This window comes from Pseudophryne corroboree (assembly GCF_028390025.1).
Source record: "Pseudophryne corroboree isolate aPseCor3 chromosome 3 unlocalized genomic scaffold, aPseCor3.hap2 SUPER_3_unloc_2, whole genome shotgun sequence".
Lineage (NCBI taxonomy): Eukaryota > Metazoa > Chordata > Amphibia > Anura > Myobatrachidae > Pseudophryne > Pseudophryne corroboree.
The window spans coordinates 3,523,270-3,540,968 of record NW_026967508.1 but is presented as its reverse complement, the minus strand read 5'-3'; the positions used below and the strand labels follow the sequence as shown (position 1 = coordinate 3,540,968).

At 48.2% G+C, this 17,699-nt stretch overlaps 1 protein-coding gene across 3 annotated transcripts in view; it reads left to right on the top strand.

Annotated features, from left to right (window-relative positions):
• LOC134983613 (oocyte zinc finger protein XlCOF8.4-like) overlaps positions 1 to 17,699 on the top strand; it is a 65,379-nt gene that overhangs the window by 22,455 nt on the left and 25,225 nt on the right. For all 3 annotated transcript variants that reach the window (XM_063949290.1, XM_063949288.1, XM_063949289.1), the window contains exons 4-5: positions 5,471 to 5,526; positions 5,661 to 5,772. In XM_063949290.1, the coding sequence (XP_063805360.1) occupies positions 5,471 to 5,526; positions 5,661 to 5,772 (168 nt within the window). The remainder of the gene's footprint in view (positions 1 to 5,470; positions 5,527 to 5,660; positions 5,773 to 17,699) is intronic.

Here is a 17,699-nt window from a genome sequence, read left to right as displayed (position 1 = left end):
CTAGAAATCCAATATTTGCAGGATGGGTTGGATGCCTCCAAGGACGCATGGTTGCGTGCGCAGTCCAAATGGAGGTGCTGTCTATCTGATAAAGCCAAATACCGTTTGATGTATGCCCAACACTCTTATTATGCTACGGGCGATAGACCTGGTACTTATCTAGCATATTTAGCGGCGGCAGATAGACCCTCTAATAATGTCCTTGCGATAGACGGAGATGATGGTGTAACTTATGTAAAGACCCCGGAAATAGCAGACCAATTTGTTGCTTATTATAAAAATCTGTATAGTACGAGACTGTCGGCTGATTCGGCGGAAATAAATGATTATCTTGTCGGTTTACCATTGCCTTCGCTCTCTAATGTGGCGGTTGAATTCCTGGACTCCCCTTTGTCATTGACGGAGATTGAAACAGCCATCAAATCATTTCCTGGAGGCAAGGCACCAGGGTTAGATGGAATTCCTATTGAGCTATATAAGAAACATATTGATTTTTATGGCCCTAGATTACTTGATCTGTTCAATGACCTGTTGGAGTTGGGGTCGCTGCCGGATTCTATGACTGAGGCTTTGATAATAGTGCTATTGAAACCGGATAAGAACCCAGAGCGGGTAGATTCATATAGACCTATTTCGCTACTTACAACTGACATCAAGGTGTTAGCAAAGATCCTGGCACTTAGACTCAACTCCGTTATCACCCAAATTATACACACAGATCAGACAGGTTTCGTACCGGGGCGGTCCACTCTAACTAACCTTAGGCGTTTGTTTACGCACCTACAGGCCCCTCGCGAGGACGCCGACACTTCTGTGATAGTGTCTCTCGACGCTGCTAAAGCTTTTGATTCAGTGGAGTGGGCGTTCTTGTGGGGGTCTATGGCCCGCTTCGGTATAGGACCACGCTTTATAAGGTGGGTCAAGTTACTTTACTCCGCACCATCAGCCAGGGTCTCGATAAATGGATTCACTTCTTCTGCATTCCCTCTGGCTAGGGGTACAAGACAGGGCTGCCCACTATCCCCTATCCTTTTTGCTCTAGCAGTGGAACCCTTGGCGTGCTTGCTGCGTTCTGACTTGCGGGTGGGGGGGTTCCGGGTGGGCCCCACCACGGACAAGATTGCTTTATACGCGGATGATATTCTGCTGTTCATATCAGACTATTGCAATACCATGCCGCACGTGTTGCGTATTATAGACACTTATGGCGGGTATTCTGGCTTATCCATAAATTGGGATAAGTCCTGCATAATGCCCTTTAAGGGTACTTGTCCTGGGGCTCCGCCTGTGACCCTACCTCTACGCTGGGTGGACTCATTCAAGTACTTGGGAATCTGGGTCACAAATAATCCTTCTCAATACTTTTCCCTAAACATAAAACCTCACATGGACTATTTGCACTCCCGTATTGCGGTCTGGGGGACTCTACCTCTAACTATAACGGGTAGAATTAATTTAGTGAAAATGGTGGCCCTGCCTAAGTTGCTATATGCGCTACAGCACTCCCCTGTATATCTCCCATTAAAAACCTTTAGGAGAATAGATAGTCTTCTGTCCTCTATCGTATGGTCTAAACGACGAGTCAGAATAAAATTAGATACCCTCACGCGCCCACGTGACTCTGGAGGCCTGGGCCTCCCTAAATTCAGATTATATTACTTAGCGGCACAAATGGTACATATTAGTAAGTGGTTACATGACCCTGGTAGAGATGAATTAATCTCCCGAATTCTCTATATAACAGATCGGAACTGCACCCCATTACAACTACTGCTGAGTGACAATGTATCGCTACTTAATCTTCCAGTTGTCAAGCAAGCAATTATGGTATGGAGACAGGCGCATAAATTGCTACATGGAGAGGGTTGGGATCCGGAGACGCCTCTAGCCTATGCACAATCTCTTGGGGAGCTTGCATCGTTACAGATGAGGGAGGTATGGAGTAGCCGGGGAGTGCAGTCTCTTGGGCAATTGTATCATATGGGTGTATTTAAGTCTTTCCAACAATTGCAGGAGAATTACAATATTCCTACCTTCTATTTTTATCGATATCTACAACTCCGTCATGCTTGCCAAACTCAATTTGCGAACGCTCCCCTGCTGCTCCGGGACACACCAGTAAGGGAACTATTTGATAAGCTTCAAAATTGTGCTATCTCCATATTCTATTCGGCTCTATTACGTACCTATCATTGTGAGACCCTTCTTTCTCTTAAATCTAAATGGGAAAATGATCTGGGGCCCATATCTAATGATACCTGGGAAGATGCACTGGGTGCCTCTAGATTGGCGACCACAGCGGTCCGTTACCAACAGGTGCATCTGTTTGTTTTACATAGAGTCTATATTACCCCTGAGAGGTTAATGAGATTCGGAGGAAGAATGGATTCTAAATGCCCCAAGTGTACTCTAGATGGGGGCACCTTCTGGCACATGATTTGGTCCTGTAGGATAGTTAATACCTTCTGGCAGGATGTACTCAAGATTATGGTCTCCACTGGTATACCTGCGGATGTGCTGACCCCCCCTGTATGTGTGTTGGCGGTGGTGGATGAGGAGTTGCTGGATGCCCCCTCCAGGCGTTACGTTATCAACTTGTGTGCTCTTGCACAGGTTTCTATAGCCCGATCGTGGATGGCACCTGATGGCCCAGATATTGACTCATGGATTGCCTTAGTGAATACTACAGTGGCGCATGAAAAATTTGTCTATGTGTCCAGGAAAGCCATTACTAAATATTACGCGATATGGGATAGATGGTTGTCATCACCATATGTTAGGGGCGCCTGCATAACAATAGCTGCGGATGCAAGCTTAGCCCCAACTTAATCACCCAGAAGTTACCTGACGAGCATAGGAAATTGTGAAGCGGGCGCAATATAGGTATGTGCTATGTGGCTCACCCGGGACACCGTTTCCTATATTTTGATATGACCGCATACGGTGGCCCTGGAGAACTATACTTCTATACTTTTTTTAATATTTTTCTGTAAATGGGTATGCGAATGTATATGTATATATATATATAAGTGCATGTGAATTGATACAGGCGTATAGATATGTATATGGGTGAAGTGTTGTGGCTGCCAGGTTTAATACCAGATGCTAACTGATTTTGTTTATAACCATATGCTTGTGAATGATACCTTATATGTTGCTCATTATAACTGTCGACAGCAATGCTTTAGGTTTAAGTTGTTTTATTGATTTGTAATTTGTACAAAAAAAGAAAATATCAATAAAAATTGTTGAATTTAAAAAAAAGAAACAGGATCACTTGTTGTTGTGCTGCCTCATAGCCATTGAGTCGTGATACCAAACTCTGGAGTGACCCTGACCCCACACTCTGACCACCGTCCGGGTCCATGGGCCTTGGACAAACTGTCAGGTTGTCAGGATTCAGATTTAGTCTGTTCCCGGAGGGGGCACTAGTGGGTCAGTGTTGGAATGACGTATGAGACGTGGAGGTTGCATAAAGAGTCCTGCGCTGAGGTTTATTAAACATAAAAGTCACAGAGAAATGATATAGCAGTGGATGATAACTTAGAACTGGCAGTAACAGATGAAATAATAAGCAGTAACTGAATCCAAGGTAATAAATCAAAAGTCTCTGGCAACACAAATATAGAAGATAACTTGATGACTGAATGCAAATGGTTTCAAGCAAAGCAAAGTCTCTGGTAACAAACGTAGAATAATTTGGTAACTGGATGCAAATGGTTTAAAGCAAAATAAAGTCTCTGATAACACAAATGAGGAATGAAGATAACCTGATAACTGAATGCAAACGGGTTTGAAAAATATAAGGTCACTGGTAACTGTGGTTGATGCAAACAGAACTTTGGTATTTGTAAGAAGCACACAGTCTCTGTAACATAAAAGTTCTTTTAGTCAAGCAAGGCCCAGGCAGGAGACAGTCCTAACTCAGCATGTTTTTTAAGTGCTGGATGCAATACACAGAATGGAATGCTGGTAACAAGGTGCATAGATTAGACAAAGGGTAACACCTGAGGAGAGTCTCTTACTGCTGTTGAACTGTGGCTGGAGTCTGGAGCAAGCAGGAGAAATGCAGAATGATGTATGGAATGAAATGATGAGAGGAACCACTGGAGACTGGAACACGGGGAACCACTGGAGGCTGGAACACGGGGAACCACTGGAGGCTGGAACACGGGGAACCACTGGAGACTTGACACACCAAATGTGACTCATTGTCCAAGGTAATGTTAATGAGCTAGGAACTGGAGTTTATACACCTTGCTCTGTGATGATAGGATGAATCTCTGTGAGAACACACCCTCCAGGATTGGGTGCCCAGATCAGCTGAGAATTAACTGGAGATGGTGATTAACCGGGAGAATGATTCTGTAGACCAGTGATTTTCAACCTTTTTTTACTCGCGGCACACCGAACAATATTTTAAAATTGCCAAGGCACACCATCAGTTCCCCACAGAAAAAAAAAAAAAAAAAAAAACCACACACTGGCACTCATAGTAAAAAAAAATCCACACATACATTGGCCTACACAGAAAAAAACAATCACATTGCTCCCCACATAAATTATTCACATTGTTCCCCCCATAAATCCATAAATTCTTATTCTCCCCACATAAATCCTATTGTTCCCCACAGGAGAAAAAAAATAAAGAATATTAGGCCCTACCGGTCAGCTGTCCTCCTTCCTGTCCCTCAGTGGCGGGGATTGTTCATAGTGGAGTGCTGCAAATACTGAGCAGTGGGCAGTCGGGCAGGTGTGGATGTGGGTGGGCAAGGCAAGCTGTGTATGCAGGCGGGAACTGGAAGATGTGTATGCAGGCAGGTGGGCTGGCTGGGTGGTGAGACGCGGCGGCCGTGACCTATGATATCACACCACCGCGTCTTCAAGGCACAGGTCACAGCCGGAGCACGACTGATCATCTAAGAAGAGCCCGGGCCAACAGTTCACGGTGAAGGTGCATGAAGCTGCTCTGGCTCCGCGGCACACCTTGCAACCGGTCGCGGCACACTAGTGTGCCACGGCACACTGGTTGAAAAAGCCTGCTGTAGACAGTTAATGCAATGCACTGCTGGTTGCTGGCTGGGATCAGTAGTGCACCGGGAGTTAATGCTGGTTAACTAGAATCACTGTGTACTCCAGGCTGCTGGCTGAAACCAGTGATTACCAAACGATAGAACTGGTTAGGCGGAGCACAGTGAGCTGTGGGCTGCAGGAGACTGAAGACTGGAACTGCTGGGACCTGTAGTTCCACAGGTCCAATTCACAGGGAATACTCTGAAAACAGAGGACTGAAGCCAGGAGACGCCTGTTCACTGGAAGTGATGCAATGGAGAATGCGGATTCCTGACACTCTCTTTTATAATCTAACATGCACTGGCCAGATAAATTGTCATTCCTGATTGATTGCTGTGGTTCGGTGCAAATGTTCTCACCAAATTAAAATATGGCTTTATTTATGTGTGTCCTACAGATGGGTCCAGTAACGGAAATACTTCCGAGGGATGTCCCCATCCACAGGAGTATAAGGTAGATAACATATACAGTCTCCCCAATTAGCAAGGTGAACCTGTACTAAATGATCTGTAGAGAAGCCGTGTTACTCTTGTACAGTGATAGACCTTATATAAAGCGTCATTCTTATTGTTTTGTGGAATATTTAGTTTGGAGACCTGACTGTTATCAAAGTAGAAGATATGGGAGAAGAAGAAGATGCGTATTTGAGGGTGGATCAGCAGTGTAAGAAGGTGGAATACTGTACAGATATCAGCACAGGTGAGTCATTCACATGAAGGGTTTTACAAGTAAGGGATTTGAACATCAAACCTCCTACACCATATGCATACATTTACCATGTGAGATATCAGTAATAGTGTGATCTGTGTGCTCCTTATCGTTAATAACTTTTATTTAAATCCCTCTGTCTTTAAAACAGACGTTTCTCAGCATGCCATACAAGGGACTTGATCTCTCAACCTCATACACCACAGTCATACACCTAACACATGGAGCTATTTGCTTCTATATAGGAAGCCCAATAATTTTAAGTATATGGAGTTAGTTATAGTTTATTTTGAACCAATGCAGCTAAGCAGATCTACGTAGAGTGCAGCCACACACTTCAGATCTATATAACATGCAACCACACACTGCAGATCTATATAGAGTGCAGCCACACACTGCAGATCTATGTGGCATGTATAGCATGCAACCACACACTTCAGATCTATGTAGCGTGCAACCACACACTGCAGATCTATGTAGCGTGCAGCCACAACACTGCAGATCTATGTAGAGTGCAGCCACAATACTGCAGATCTATGGAGCGTGCAGCCACAACACTGCAGATCTATGGAGCGTGCAGCCACAACACTGCAGATCTATGTAGCGTGCAGCCACAACACTGCAGATCTATGTAGCGTGCAGCCACAAGACTGCAGATCTATGGAGCGTGCAGCCACAACACTGCAGATCTATGGAGCGTGCAGCCACAACACTGCAGATCTATGGAGCGTGCAGCCACAACACTGCAGATCTATGGAGCGTGCAGCCACAACACTGCAGATCTATGGAGCGTGCAGCCACAACACTGCAGATCTATGGAGCGTGCAGCCAGTATTAGGGACCCCCAGTGACGGAGAAGCCTTGTCGATCGGCCTGGGGGCTTAACCCTATATCTGCAGATATACGCAACTAAGATCTCCGTATTATCTGATTATTATATAGTAATATTATTCACTCTGTGTGCATTAGGGAACACAGTTTTTTTTCCTACACAGAATTACCCCTCCCCTTTTAGCACCTGAGTGACATTACAATCTGATTGAGCAGCTTCCCACCTTGTAGATCTATGTAGAGTGCAGCCACAACACTGCAGATCTATGGAGCGTGCAGCCACAACACTGCAGATCTATGGAGCATGCAGCCACAACACTGCAGATCTATGGAGCGTGCAGCCACAACACTGCAGATCTATGGAGCGTGCAGCCACAACACTGCAGATCTATGGAGCGTGCAGCCACAACACTGCAGATCTATGGAGCGTGCAGCCACAACACTGCAGATCTATGGAGCGTGCAGCCACAACACTGCAGATCTATGGAGCGTGCAGCCACAACACTGCAGATCTATGGAGCGTGCAGCCACAACACTGCAGATCTATGTAGAGTGCAGCCACAACACTGCAGATCTATGTAGCGTGCAGCCACAACACTGCAGATCTATGTAGAGTGCAGCCACAACACTGCAGATCTATGTAGAGTGCAGCCACAACACTGCAGATCTATGTAGAGTGCAGCCACAACACTGCAGATCTATGTAGCGTGCAGCCACAACACTGCAGATCTATGTAGCGTGCAGCCACAACACTGCAGATCTATGTAGCGTGCAGCCACAACACTGCAGATCTATGTAGCGTGCAGCCACAACACTGCAGATCTATGTAGCGTGCAGCCACAACACTGCAGATCTATGTAGCGTGCAGCCACGCACTACATAGATCTACTTAGCTGCATTGGTTTTAAGCCTGACCTCAACACTAGCTTCATATAGTTAGAATTACTGAGCTTTCCATGCAGAAGAAATCAGTTCAATGTATTAGATGTCTGACTGTGGTGTAGGAAGTTGGAACTTCAAGTCCTGGTAAAAAGACAGGACTCTAACTGAAGGCACAGAAGTCTCCTGTACTGTATGGAAGCCTGCCTGCCCTGACCCCCCCTGACCATGTCTTACATCGGTAAAACATGCCTGGAGTAGTGATTTATTAGGGAATGTTTGAGGGTTTGAATGCTAAAGGAACGTGTTACTATAGAAGGGAGAAAATTCCACAGGGAAGGTGCATCTTGAGAGAAGTCCTGTCCAGAATGGTAGCTGGCCATTGCTGTATCCATAATGGTTGTGGGGTGTGCGGGGCACATGGGCCCCTGGGTCCAAGGAGTCTCACCTCGCACACCCTGCACCCATATAATTATACTTTCTCTAACGTCCTAGTGGATGCTGGGAACTCCGAAAGGACCATGGGGAATAGCGGCTCCGCAGGAGACTGGGCACAACTAAAGAAAGCTTTAGGTCACCTGGTGTGCACTGGCTCCTCCCACTATGACCCTCATCCAAGCCTCAGTTAGATTTTTGTGCCCGGCTGAGCTGGATGCACACTAGTGGCTCTCCTGAGCTTCTAGAAAGAAAGTATATTTAGGTTTTTTATTTTACAGTGAGATCTGCTGGCAACAGACTCACTGCAGCGAGGGACTAAGGGGAGAAGAAGCGAACCTACCTAACTGGTGGTAGCTTGGGCTTCTTAGGCTACTGGACACCATTAGCTCCAGAGGGATCGACCGCAGGCCCGTCCTTGGTGTTCGTTCCCGGAGCCGCGCCGCCGTCCCCCTTACAGAGCCAGAAGCAAGAAGGTCCGGAAAATCGGCGGCATGAAGACTTCTGTCTTCACCAAGGTAGCGCACAGCACTGCAGCTGTGCGCCATTGCTCCTCATACACACTTCACACTCCGGTCACTGAGGGTGCAGGGCGCTGGGGGGGGGCGCCCTGAGCAGCAATAAAAACACCTTGGCTGGCAAAACAATCACAATATATAGCCCCAGAGGCTATATATGTGATAAATACCCCTGCCAGAATGCATTAAAAAGCGGGAGAAAAGTCAGCGAAAAAGGGGAGGAGCTATCTCCCTCAGCACACTGGCGCCATTTCTCCCTCACAGCTCCGCTGGAAGTAAGCTCCCTGGCTCTCCCCTGCAGTCTGCACTACAGAAAAGGGTAAAAAAGAGAGGGGGGCACTAAATTTAGGCGCAGTAAATATAATAGCAGCTATAGGGGACATAATTCAGTTAGTCCCTGCATTATATAGCGCTCTGGTGTGTGCTGGCATACTCTCACTCTGTCTCCCCAAAGGGCTTTTGTGGGGTCCTGTCCTCTCTTAAGAGCATTCCCTGTGTGTGTGCGGTGTGTCGGTACGGCTGTGTCGACATGTTTGATGAGGAAAATTATGTGGAGGCGGAGCAGATGCCTATAGAAGTGATGTCACCCCCTGCGGGGCAGACACCTGAGTGGATGGTCTTATGGAAGGAATTACGTGCAAGTGTCGACTCCTTACATAAAAAATTTGACGACATGCCAAATGCGGGACAGCCGGCTTCTCAGTTCGTGCCTGCCTAGGTGTCTCAAAGGCCATAATGGGCTCTAAAACGCCCGCTACCTCAGATGGCAGACGCAGATGTCGACACGGATACTGATACCAGTGTCAACGACGATGAGTCAAATCTAATGTCCACTAAGGCCATTCGTTGCATGATTGAGGCAATGAAAGAGGTGTTACACATTTCTGATATAAACCCAGGTACCACTAAAAAGGGTATTATGTTTGGGGAGAAAAAACTACCCGTAGTTTCTCTGACGTCCTAAGTGGATGCTGGGACTCCGTAAGGACCATGGGGGAATAGCGGCTCCGCAGGAGACAGGGCACAAAAGTAAAAGCTTTAGGATCAGGTGGTGTGCACTGGCTCCTCCCCCTATGACCCTCCTCCAAGCCTCAGTTAGATTTTTGTGCCCGAACGAGAAGGGTGCAGGCTAGGTGGCTCTCCTGAGCTGCTTAGAAGTAAAAGTTTAAATAGGTTTTTTATTTTCAGTGAGTCCTGCTGGCAACAGGCTCACTGCAGCGCGGGACTAAGGGGAGAAGAAGCGAACTCACCTGCGTGCAGAGTGGATTGGGCTTCTTGGCTACTGGACATTAGCTCCAGAGGGACGATCACAGGCCCAGCCTGGATGGGTCCCGGAGCCGCGCCGCCGGCCCCCTTACAGATGCTGAAGAGTGAAGAGGTCCAGAAATCGGCGGCAGAAGACGTTCCTGTCTTCATTAAGGTAGCGCACAGCACTGCAGCTGTGCGCCATTGCTCCCAGCACACTTCACACTGCGGTCACTGAGGGTGCAGGGCGCTGGGGGGGGGGCGCCCTGGGCAGCAATGTAAATACCTCCTATGGCAAAAAATACATCACATATAGCCCCTGGGCTATATGGATGTATTTAACCCCTGCCAGTTTTCCAGATAAAAGCGGGAGAAGAGCCCGCAGAGAAGGGGGCGGGGCCTATCTCCTCAGCACACGGCACCATTTTCCCACACAGCTCCGCTGGTAGGAAGGCTCCCAGACTCTCCCCTGCACTGCACTACAGAAACAGGGTAAAACAGAGAGGGGGGGCACTTATTTGGCTAAAAATATATATAAGCAGCTATAAGGGATAGACCCTTATTATAAGGTTGTCCCTATACAGTTTATAGCGCTTTGGTGTGTGCTGGCAAACTCTCCCTCTGTCTCCCCAAAGGGCTAGTGGGGTCCTGTCCTCTATCAGAGCATTCCCTGTGTGTGTGCTGGGTGTCGGTACGATTGTGTCGACATGTATGAGGAGGAAAATGATGTGGAAGCAGAGCAATTGCCTGTGTTAGTGATGTCACCCCCTAGGGAGTCGACACCTGACTGGATGGTTGTGTTTAAAGAATTACGTGACAATGTCAGCACTTTGCAAAAAACTGTTGACGACATGAGACAGCCGGCAAATCAGTTAGTGCCTGTTCAAGCGTCTCAGACTCCGTCAGGGGCGCTAAAACGCCCGTTACCTCAGATGGTCGACACAGACCCAGACACGGATACTGAATCCAGTGTCGACGGTGAGGAGACAAACGTAATGTCCAGTAGGGCCACACGTTACATGATCACGGCAATGAAGGAGGCATTAAACATTTCTGACACTACAAGTACCACAAAAAAGGGTATTATGTGGGGTGTGAAAAAACTACCAGTAGTTTTTCCTGAATCAGATGAATTAAATGAGGTGTGTGATAAAGCGTGGGTTTCCCCCGATAAAAAACTGCTGATTTCTAACAAATTATTGGCACTATACCCTTTCCCGCCAGAGGTTAGGGCACGTTGGGAAACACCCCCTAGGGTAGATAAGGCGCTCACACGCTTATCAAAACAAGTGGCGTTACCGTCTCCTGATACGGCCGCCCTCAAAGAACCAGCTGATAGAAAGCTGGAAAATATCCTAAAAGGTATATACACACATACTGGTGTTATACTGCGACCAGCAATCGCCTCAGCCTGGATGTGCAGCGCTGGAGTGGCTTGGTCGGATTCCCTGACTGAAAATATTGATACCCTGGATAGAGACAGTATATTATTAACTATAGAGCATTTAAAGGATGCATTACTTTATATGCGAGATGCACAGAGGGATATTTGCACCCTGGCATCAAGAGTGAGTGCGATGTCCATTTCTGCCAGAAGAGCGTTATGGACGCGACAGTGGTCAGGTGATGCGGATTCCAAACGACATATGGAAGTATTGCCGTATAAAGGGGAGGGGTTATTTGGGGTCGGTCTATCAGACCTGGTGGCCACGGCAACGGCTGGAAAATCCACCTTTTTACCCCAGGTCACCTCTCAGCAGAAAAAGACACCGTCTTTTCAAACTCAGTCCTTTCGTTCCCATAAGAACAAGCGGGCAAAGGGCCACTCATTTCTGCCCAGGGGCAGAGGTAGAGTCAAAAGACTGCACCAGGCAGCCTCTTCCCAGGAGCAGAAGCCCTCCCCCGTTTCTGCCAAGTCTTCAGCATGACGCTGGGGCTTTACAAGCGGACTCAGGCACGGTGGGGGCCCGTCTCAAAAATTTCAACGCGCAGTGGGCTCACTCGCAAGTGGACCCCTGGATCCTACAGGTAGTATCACAGGGGTACAAATTGGAATTCGAGACTTCTCCCCCTCGCCGGTTCCTGAAGTCTGCTCTACCAACGTCTCCCTCCGACAGGGAGGCGGTATTGGAAGCTATTCACAAGCTGTATTCCCAGCAGGTGATAATAAAGGTACCCCTCCTACAACAAGGAAAGGGGTATTATTCCACGCTGTTTGTGGTACCGAAGCCGGACGGCTCGGTGAGACCGATTTTAAATCTAAAATCCTTGAACACTTACATAAAAAGGTTCAAATTCAAGATGGAGTCACTCAGAGCAGTGATAGCGAACCTGGAAGAAGGGGACTATATGGTATCTCTGGACATCAAAGATACTTATCTCCATGTCCCAATCTTCCCTTCTCACCAAGGTTACCTCAGGTTTGTGGTACAAAACTGTCACTATCAGTTTCAGACGTTGCCGTTTGGCTTGTCCACGGCACCCCGGGTCTTTACCAAGGTAATGGCCGAAATGATGATTCTTCTTCGAAGAAAAGGCGTCTTAATTATCCCTTACTTGGACGATCTCCTGATAAGAGCAAGGTCCAGGGAACAGTTAGAGGTCGGAGTAGCACTATCTCAGGTAGTGCTACGTCAGCACGGGTGGATTCTAAATATCCCAAAATCACAGCTGATTCCAACAACACGTCTACTGTTCCTGGGAATGATTCTGGACACAGTTCAGAAAAAGGTGTTTCTCCCGGAAGAGAAGGCCAGGGAGTTATCCGAGCTAGTCAGGAACCTCCTAAAACCAAGCCAAGTGTCAGTGCATCAATGCACGAGAGTCTTGGGAAAAATGGTGGCTGCTTACGAAGCAATTCCATTCGGAAGATTCCATGCAAGAACTTTTCAGTGGGATCTGCTGGAAAAATGGTCCGGATCGCATCTTCAGATGCATCAGCGGATAACCCTATCTCCAAGGACAAGGGTGTCGCTCCTGTGGTGGTTACAGAGTGCTCATCTTCTAGAGGGCCGCAGATTCGGCATTCAGGATTGGATGCTGGTGACCACGGATGCCAGCCTAAGAGGCTGGGGAGCAGTCACACAGGGAAGAAACTTCCAGGGCTTGTGGTCAAGCATGGAAACGTCTCTTCACATAAATATCCTGGAACTGAGGGCCATTTACAATGCCCTAAGTCAAGCCAGGCCTCTGCTTCAGGGTCAACCAGTATTGATCCAGTCGGACAACATCACGGCGGTCGCCCACGTAAACAGACAGGGCGGCACAAGAAGCAGGAGGGCGATGGCAGAAACTGCAAAGATTCTCCGCTGGGCGGAAATTCATGTGATAGCACTGTCTGCAGTGTTCATTCCGGGAGTGGACAACTGGGAAGCAGACTTCCTCAGCAGGCACGACCTCCACCCGGGAGAGTGGGGACTTCACCCAGAAGTCTTCCACATGATTGTAAACCGTTGGGAAAAACCAAAGGTGGACATGATGGCGTCCCGTCTCAACAAAAAACTGGACAGATATTGCGCCAGGTCAAGGGACCCTCAAGCAATAGCGGTGGACGCCCTGGTAACACCGTGGGTGTACCGGTCGGTGTATGTGTTCCCTCCTCTACCTCTCATACCCAAAGTACTGAGAATAATAAGAAGGAGAGGAGTAAGAACTATACTCGTGGCTCCGGATTGGCCAGAAGAACTTGGTACCCGGAACTGCAAGAGATGCTCACGGAGGACCCGTGGCCTCTACCTCTAAGAAAGAACCTGCTCCAGCATGGACCTTGTCTGTTCCAAGACATACCGCGGCTGCGTTTGACGGCATGGCGGTTGAACGCCGGATCTTGAAGGATAAAGGCATTCCAGATGAAGTCATCCCTACCCTGATCAAGGCCAGGAAGGATGTAACCGCAAAACATTATCACCGCATTTGGCGGAAATATGTTGCGTGGTGTGAGGCCAAGAAGGCCCCTACGGAGGAATTTCAACTGGGTCGTTTCCTACATTTCCTGCAAGCAGGACTGTCTATGGGCCTAAAATTAGGATCCATTAAGGTTCAAATTTCGGCCCTCTCGATCTTCTTCCAGAAAGAACTGGCTTCAGTGCCTGAAGTTCAGACGTTTGTCAAGGGGGTGCTGCATATACAGCCTCCTTTTGTGCCTCCAGTGGCACCTTGGGATCTCAATGTAGTTTTAGGGTTCCTAAAATCACATTGGTTTGAACCACTCACCACTGTGGAATTAAGATATCTCACATGGAAGGTGGTCATGCTGTTAGCCCTGGCATCAGCCAGGCGTGTCTCTGAATTGGCGGCTTTATCATATAAAAGCCCTTACCTAATTTTTCATTCAGACAGGGCAGAATTGAGGACTCGTCCTCAATTTCTCCCTAAGGTGGTTTCAGCGTTTCACATGAATCAGCCTATTGTGGTACCTGCGGCTACTAGGGACTTGGAGGACTCCAAGTTACTGGACGTAGTCAGGGCCCTGAAAATATATGTTTCCAGGACGGCTGGAGTCAGAAAATCTGACTCGCTGTTTATCCTGTATGCACCCAACAAGCTGGGTGCTCCTGCTTCTAAGCAGACGATTGCTCGTTGGATTTGTAGTACAATTCAGCTTGCACATTCTGTGGCAGGCCTGCCACAGCCAAAATCTGTTAAAGCCCATTCCACAAGGAAAGTGGGTTCATCTTGGGCGGCTGCCTGGTCAGGGGCAAACACGTTTGCTAAATTCTACAAATTTGATACCCTGGCTGAGGAGGACCTGGAGTTCTCTCATTCGGTGCTGCAGAGTCATCCGCACTCTCCCGCCCATTTGGGAGCTTTGGTATAATCCCCATGGTCCTTACGGAGTCCCAGCATCCACTTAGGACGTCAGAGAAAATAAGAATTTACTTACCGATAATTCTATTTCTCGTAGTCCGTAGTGGATGCTGGGCGCCCATCCCAAGTGCGGATTGTCTGCAATACTTGTATATAGTTATTGTTACAATAAAATCGGGTTGTTTATTGTTGTGAGCCATCTTTTCAGAGGCTCCTACGTTTTATCATACTGTTAACTGGGTTCAGATCACAAGTTGTATGGTGTGATTGGTGTGGCTGGTATGAGTCTTACCCGGGATTCAAAATCCTTCCTTATTATGTACGCTCGTCCGGGCACAGTATCCTAACTGAGGCTTGGAGGAGGGTCATAGGGGGAGGAGCCAGTGCACACCACCTGATCCTAAATCTTTTACTTTTGTGCCCTGTCTCCTGCGGAGCCGCTATTCCCCCCCATGGTCCTTACGGAGTCCCAGCATCCACTACGGACTACGAGAAATAGAATTATCGGTAAGTAAATTCTTATTTTTTCCCCCATCGGAAGAATTAAATGAAGTGTGTGAAGAAGCGTGGGCTTTCCCCGATAAAAGATTGGTAATCTCTAAAAAGTTACTAATGGCGTTCCCTTTCCCGCCAGAGGATAGGGCACGTTGGGAAACACCTCCTAGGGTGGATAAAGCGCTCACACGTTTATCTAAAAAGGTGGCACTACCGCCTCCGGATACGGCCGCCCTCAAGGAGCCTGCAGATAGGAAGCAGGAGGCGATCCTGAAGTCTGTATATACACACTCAGGTATTATACTTAGACCAGCTATTGCTTCAGCATGGATGTGCAGTGCTGCCGCTGCGTGGTCAGATTCCCTGTCAGAAAATATTGACACCCTAGACAGGGACACTATTCTGCTAACCATAGAGCATATTAAAGACTCAGTCTTATACATGAGAGATGCACAGAGGGAGATCTGCCGGCTGGCATCTAAAATAAGTGCATTGTCCATTTCTGCTAGGAGAGGCTTATGGACTCGGCAGTGGTCAGGGGATGCAGATTCTAAAAGGCACATGGAAGTTTTTCCTTATAAGGGTGAGGAGTTATTCGGGGATGGTCTCTCGGACCTAGTTTCCACAGCAACAGCTTGGAAGTCAGTATTTTTACCCCATGTTCCCTCACAGCCTAAGAAGGCGCCGTTTTATCACGTACAGTCCTTTCGGACCCAGAAAAACAGGCGAGGAAAAGGCGGGTCCTTTCTGTCCAGAGGCAGAGGTAGGGGAAAAAGGCTGCAACAAACAGCAGGTTCCCAGGAGCAAAAGTCCTCCCCCGCGTCTTCCAAGTCCGCCGCATGACGGTGTGGCTCCACAGGCGGAGCCAGGTACGGTGGGGGGCCGCCTCAAAAATGTCAGCGATCAGTGGGCTCGCTCACAGGTGGATCCCTGGATCCTTCAAATAGTATCTCAGGGGTACAAACTGGAATTCGAGGCGTCTCCACCCCACCGGTTCCTAAAATCTGCCTTGCCGATTACTCCCTCAGACAGGGAGGCTGTGCTAGCGGCAATTCACAAGCTGTATTCCCAGCAGGTGATAATCAAGGTGCCCCTATTTCAACAAGGACGGGGTTACTATTCCACACTGTTTGTGGTACCGAAACCGGACGGTTCGGTAAGACCCATTTTAAATTTGAAATCCTTGAACACATACATAAAAAAATTCAAGTTCAAGGTAGAATCGCTCAGGGCGGTTATTGCAAGCCTGGACGAGGGGGATTACATGGTATCCCTGGACATCAAGGATGCTTACCTGCATGTCCCCATTTACCATACTCACCAGGAGTACCTCAGATTTGTGGTACAGGATTGCCATTACCAATTCCAGACGCTGCCGTTTGGACTGTCCACGGCACCGAAGGTGTTTACAAAGGTAATGTCGGAAATTATGATACGCCTTCGAAAAAAGGGAGTTTTAATTATCCCGTACTTGGATGATCTCCTAATAAAGGCGAGATCCAGGGAGCAGTTGTTGGTAGGAGTAGCATTATCTCAGGAGGTGCTACACCAGCACGGTTGGATTCTGAATATTCCAAAGTCACAGCTGGTTCCGACGACACGTCTACTGTTCCTGGGTATGATTCTGGACACAGTCCAGAAAAAAGTGTTTCTCCCGGAGGAGAAAGCCAAGGAGCTGTCATCTCTAGTCAGAGACCTCCTGAAACCAAAACAGGTGTCGGTGCATCACTGCACGCGAGTCCTGGGAAAGATGGTGGCTTCTTACGAAGCAATTCCTTTCGGCAGGTTCCATGCCAGAATCTTTCAGTGGTACCTGTTGGACCAATGGTCCGGATCGTATCTTCAGATGCATCGCCTAATAACCCTGTCTCCAAGAACCAGGGTGTCTCTGCTGTGGTGGTGTCACGATCCGGGTATCTGGACGCCATTTCTTACCCATCAGATGCCTCCTAAGGCTGGCTCAGCGCTCCAGGACCGGATCCCATCTGTTATCCTGATGTGCACATTCCCGCATCCTCTCCTGTCTCTCTGGACGCTGTCACAGTAACGCCTTATACATCTGGCATGGCGTCTCCCGCGGCCTCCGCCGCCGTCCCTGAGCTTCTGCATTCAGAGTGGCGATTACGTCAGCCGCGGCCTCCGCTGTGTCCGCGTGGTTGGATGTGCACCTGTCAGCCTGGCGTCTCCTGTCTCCGGTGGCCGGTGCCGCCATTACTGTTTTCCAGACCACATGGATTACAAACCAAACTTCCCTCCAGGTGTCTGCATGGGCGCAGCCATCTTGGATTCTGTCAGCTGATCATTTCTACCAATCTGTTGTCAGTATTATTATTTGCATAATTGCCTAGCCAATGCCTTCCTTGCTGCAGGTATAAATAGGTTGTGCCTGAGCAAGGAAGGCGTCAGTGCTTTGGTTGTCAAACCTAGTTCCAGTTTGTCTCTCTCCTGTGAATGTCTTCCAGGTTCCAGCTCCTGTCTCCAGACTTCTGCTATAGAGACCCGCACCAGCATTCCATCTGCGGTGTAGCCTGACTCTCCGATCCATTCCGGACTCACCTGTTTCCAGCTACAACATCACCTGCTTCCAGCCCAGCTTCCAGCAGTGTACAGCTTCTCTTAAAGGGCCGGTGTCCTTTCTGCAGTTTACCACTCTCCACCGGTATTATTATTTCTCCGCTCTCAAATTCTACATTTCATCCATATTGCATC